This window comes from Lepisma saccharinum, chromosome 9 (assembly GCF_977018435.1).
Source record: "Lepisma saccharinum chromosome 9, izLepSacc3.1, whole genome shotgun sequence".
Taxonomy (NCBI): domain Eukaryota; kingdom Metazoa; phylum Arthropoda; class Insecta; order Zygentoma; family Lepismatidae; genus Lepisma; species Lepisma saccharinum.
The window spans coordinates 42,379,850-42,385,466 of NC_139237.1; the positions used below are offsets into that span (position 1 = coordinate 42,379,850).

Sequence of the window (5,617 nt, forward strand, 5' to 3'; positions counted from 1 at the left end):
TCATTCAAATATATGTATTTCGAAGATAATAGCTTTTGCAGGAGATATCCTGCTGGCTGCAATGTTTGGGAGTTGGGATTCACTTAATGACGCAGCTTTCGTGGCCAGTCTTTTTCGTTGGCTACGAAGGTAAACGAACTGACGAAATCCTTCATGGATTCACCTGTATATACAACTGTGTATATGTATCTTGCTAAGAAACAACAGTTTGATTGAAGATTACTAGAATTATTATTGATTACATGATTACAGGTAAAAGAGAATATGCTTCAATGAAACTCTGTGCTATTAAGAATTCAGTAATATCTTGAAAAAATCTTGACTTTGCATACAAATGTAAACCTATTTGAGTTCGTCTTTTAAGGTAACGCTACTTGCAATTGTATCATGAATCTATATTATTCTCCAGAAACATAAGTAAATCAATTTATATATATATATTTAAATTAGTACATCCTACAAGTACAAAAATTGTGAGTGAGGCAACATGTTGGTAGCGTGAACCGCATTTAAATAAATAAATAGTAAACATCCACCTTTCAATAAATCTTGAAGTATCGCAAAGTATTTCGCTTATTTTACGTATTAACTCCAAAATATGCGTTTACACAAAGAATGCGGAAACTTCATCTTGTCGGGAATGTCTAAAATATGTAAATTATATCTTCTTTCCCTATAAAAATGTGTTTTATGTTCTAAAGAAAACATTATGTAGTTTATGGGAAACAAGACTTTGCAGATTACATTGTAATGATATGTTCGGCATTCCTACCACGTATGGTTTACATCTGAAGCAAGCAAGAGAAATGTTTTATATACAAATCCTCTTCCTACTTATTTCTGGCTTGTTTATGTTAGATTAGGTAGGATTGGGCTAAGTTGTATTACGTTGTATTAGACTAGGTTTATAGTTAATGTAGAGTTAATGTGAAGTTATGCTGGCATTGAATTCAATTATAAGTCATCGTACGTATCGTGATAGACAAAAGCAATCGGTTTATCCTGAGCTAGGATATTAATTGAAATTAGTATTAAATAAGGCTCAGTAACACCTACATCCATTATGTCAGTAAACTGTCCTTCATGATCACAGGTAGGCAGGCTTCTTATGCAGACAAACTACCTTCTTACACTTGTATCTCTGGCTGTGGCTGTAAATTGGAATGGGAAATTAGTTACAGATATGATATTCATTTCTTCAATATCGTATCGAAGATTTAGCTAACGCATTTGAACTTTGAACTTACACACGACTATCAATACTATCAAGAGTAGCATCAAAAAAATAATAACAATATGAAAAATGTTGAACTTCGTGAACATGCCTATTATTAAAGGTAAAATGGAAATCGGAAATTCTTCTGTAATGTATCGAAGTAGGGCGTAGCGTTATTGAGGGATTGCAGTGAACTACTGTTCTGCAAAGGAAAGTAGGTGTAGTTGTAGCTACTTTGTCTAGCGTTGTCAAACCAAGCAGGAGCAAATGCTAGTAAATAGGCAGCAATTGATGAGCAGATTAACACAAATCGTATTACTTACAACTTTCCTGCGCAACTTGACTGGAGTACAGAACAGTCGTGGCTTTTGAGCGAATACGATCGAGCTGTATTCAGAATTATGAATCGTCGTGGACATGTTATCAAAACATCGATTTGCTTGATTGATTTGTTTCTTTTTACTTCGCTTTTCTGCCACTTTTGGCTAATCGCGAAGATGAGGATGAGAGATGATATGATGAAATTGATGAAGGGACAATTACAAGAAACACCCATGTCCAGGTCGGGATTCGAACTCGGAACCCATGACGTCGCAGCGTGTTGTGATAACCACTCCGCCATCTAGGTCGGCTTGAAAATATTGATAACAGTTTGTGTTTCTTGTTTTAGAAATGGCGAGTCCCTCAGACATAGATGTCGTCACTCCTCTGTCGTTGGCTGGGGTTGGCATTCACGCTGGAGAGAAGGAAAGGGTCAAGAGGTAAGTAAAATCATGCTTTTGTTTCCTGCAGCAAGCCTTATAAATACAAAAAAAATGTTAGTGAAATCCATGTGATTCCTTGACGTTTCTGTGTATCTTGAGCTTTATCCTTGCTTTTTTAGTTCGTCTATCCTCATAGGTAGTTTTTCTCCATGATTATTCAGCTACTGCATGTCATACTCAACATCACCAATCAAGGGAAACGACTTGTTGAACACTTCACCGTGAAGTTGTATCTTGTACCATGAAACTCTCATGAAAAAGATTGACAGCTGTTTCGCATTTAATGTGGAACATATTTTAATTCAATAACCTATAGATGTGCTTGTACTGTCCTTTTAAGAAATCATTTTGCAATCTACTGTAATACAATTGGAATTAGGGAAATCAAAAACACATAAATCTGCACTGCTCAAAAACAGCTAATAACGAATTATTAATAAATAATAACAGCAGATATTACCTAACAATAATTTGTACACAAGTTTAATATCAGACTTGTTTCTCCTTTCAGTAAGCTATTCCATTTTTGCATTACTCGTTATATATTTATATTCGTATTGCATAAAGTGCGGGGTGCTCGAAAGTAATGCCGTTTTAACCTCGAGTTTAATAAGCATAACACTTCTGTCAGTCACTTATTTTTGTGCCTTCTTACGTATCAACATCAATTCTTTGATCGGGTGAAGTAAAAACATTTACTTTCCTAAAATAGATATTCCAAAAACAATTTCTAAGTTAATATTAACTTGAGACGACATAAACACGAGGAAAAATATTTCTCAGTGTATCGACCAGGTGAGTTCTTGAAAGTTTTTCGAGTTTGCATCAACAAATACCTGCATGGAATATTAATGTAAATGCTCTTTGTAGATATTTAGAGAAAATTGTTTAATCGTTTGTCTCCAAGTAACCTTGGAATTGTACTTTATGGGAGAAAATACAAATATATTTTTAACAGGGATTTCGGTGCATTTTCGTTTCAGGTACGAAGAGATCGTGTGCGTGCTGTTAGGCGAAGAAGCGAACCCAAACTGCTTCGACGCAAGTGCAGAGGTGTACCCGCTGCACACGGCGGTCAGCCTGCTGTCGGAGAAGGTTGTGCGGAAGCTGATCGAGAAGGGAGCTAAGGTGAACGTCCGGGGGTACGGGTTGAAGACGCCGATGCATCTGGCCGCTGCCTTGGGTGTGGATAACCTGGTCCACGCCTTGATGACGTCGCCTGACATCGTGGCGGTGATCAACCAGCGCGACGCCGACGGAAACACCCCCGTGCATATCGCCGCCGTCAACGGACGCTATACGATCCTGGAGCAGCTGATCCCCAAGGGCGCCGATCTCTCCATGAAGGATTCCAGCGGCATGACCTTGGCCGACGTCATATTCAACTACGTCCCGAGACCCGCAAAGCTGTTCGACCACGTCTTCAACGGCTGCCTCAACTTCAACGACCTTCCGGTTCACCACAAGGCGTTCTGCGTTTCCTTGGACTTCAGCGTTCTGGTGCCAGATCCGCATCAGGCCAATCAGATGACGGTGATTCAAGTGATCATCAGCTCCAACTGCAAGGAAGATGCGAGCATCGTCATGAAGCATCCTCTCGTGCTGTCGTTCCTGTACTTGAAATGGAGGAAACTGAAGTATTGCTTCTTCACGTTCTTCAGCCTCTACTTGCTGTACGTCCTCGCGTACTCCAGCTACGTCTTCCTCCAGTTCTACGATCTCAAGGGCAACAACACCACCCACGCGCGGCAGCTGTTCATGAACGATCGCACCTTGGAATCTACCGCCATGGCCGCGAGGATCATCATCAACGTCAGCATCTCGTTCATCTTCCTCTACGCCTCCATGCTCCTGGTGTTCTTCCCCGCGTTCTACCTAAAGGAGTTCGAACCGTGGATGTTGCTCTTCACGTCCACGCTCGCCCTCACAACCACCAACTCCGATTTCAGGGTCGAGGGAAGGGAGTGGATCGCTCACACGGCGGCCATCTCCGTGCTGCTGGTTTGGCTTGAGTTGATGTATCTCGTCGTTCAATTCCCGAACATCGGCTACTACTGCCTGATGTTCTGCACGGTGGTGAAGAACATGCTGAGGGTTCTGATGACCTTCCTCTGCCTCATCCTTGGCTTCTGCTTCTGCTTCTTTATCCTCTTCGTGGACCTGAACGACTTCAAGGACCCGTTCCGCTCGTTCGCAAAGACCGTCGTGATGATGTTGGGCGAGTACGAGTACCTTAACGTGTTCGAGCACCGGGAGACCTACGTGCCCCTCACAAGCAGGATAATCTTCGTATTGTTCGTCCTCCTGGCGTCGCTGGCGCTCATAAACCTCATTGTGGGCATAGCGGTGAGCGACGTGTCCAGCCTCAGAGACGTGGTACAGGTCCGGATGCTGTCGAAGCAGGCGTACTTCCTCACCTGCCTAGAGAAGATAGCTATGCACCCTTGCTCCTCTTGCTTCTTCCCCAAGTGTCTGAGGGAAAGGATCAAGCGTTACTCGACGGTTCCACTCAAGATGGAGATATGGCCGTCCGATGCCAACCGAAGCAACTATTTACCCAAGGACATTCAGAACAGCATCTTGGCCTACATCCAGAAATCGCTGTTGGAGACGGTCACGGGGAAGTCGTCGGCAGATCTCTCGGAGGAGCCCTTCTGCCCGGAAGACAAATCGGAGCTCGTCTTCGACAGTAAGAACGTGGACGGTCCCAGGCTGCAGTCGGGTGACGAGCTGGACGCGCTGCTCAAGACGGTGATCCACACCATGCAAGAGGTCAAGACCACAATCGAGGAGTTCATAATTCCAGAAGAAGCGGAGGGAGAGGAACTCGATGACATCCTGAAAGACATCGATGAAAGGAACGCCAGGCTAGAGAGAAAGGTTGCCACCGCCATGAAGGACATGAAGAGGGCCGGGATACAAGTCAATAAGATGACAGTCGACCACATGGGGGTTCATGACTAAACTCACAAATAATTAAAGTAAGAAATGTTTTGCTTCCAGACTATTAAGTGCCTGCAATTATCCTGTAAATTTTCGCGACAACGCAAAACAATCAATCCAGCAGAGTGAAAGATCCTTCCATTTTGACTTCTATGGAAATCCGGTGACAGTGAAGAAGATTGCAAATTCCACTGGAATTCTAAAACATTTAGTTTACATATGTTGAACATGACTAAAACAAATAAAAAGTTGCAGGTTTATTGAGTTTAAGAGTAATATGAACTCTGTTTCAAGGTATTGAACTGTATTATTCATTTTCATGTGGGAGTAGTAGTTCAAACTCTGTAATATAAATAAATTTATTGTATTAAAAAAAACCAATCAGTACTTTCAGCCTTTATTGATATTCAAAGTGCATATGACAACGTAGATATTACTGTTCTATTGAGACAACTACAATTACTAAAAGTGTCACATTGTATACTCATATTAACAGGGAAATTGTTATCTAAAATACAACTTTATTTTCATTTTGGTTCAGAAATGGTAGGTCCAATATATATTGGACAAGGACTACCACAGGGAAATCCTCTTAGCCCATTATTATTTAATGTTTATTTATCAGATATTAAAACAATAATAGATTCCCCATTTCAGTTTCTACAATATGCTGATGATGTATGTATATATTTAG

General features: G+C 41.3%; 1 protein-coding gene across 1 annotated transcript; it reads left to right on the forward strand.

Annotated features, from left to right (window-relative positions):
* Positions 1 to 1,888: 1,888 nt before the first annotated feature.
* LOC145992644 (transient receptor potential channel pyrexia-like) lies at positions 1,889 to 5,256 on the forward strand. The gene is made up of 2 exons (XM_083129016.1): positions 1,889 to 1,977; positions 2,964 to 5,256. The coding sequence occupies exons 1-2, from the start codon at positions 1,889 to 1,891 to the stop codon at positions 4,942 to 4,944; spliced, it is 2,070 nt and encodes a 689-aa protein (XP_082985142.1). The 3' UTR covers positions 4,945 to 5,256.
* The last annotated feature ends 361 nt before the right edge of the window (positions 5,257 to 5,617 follow it).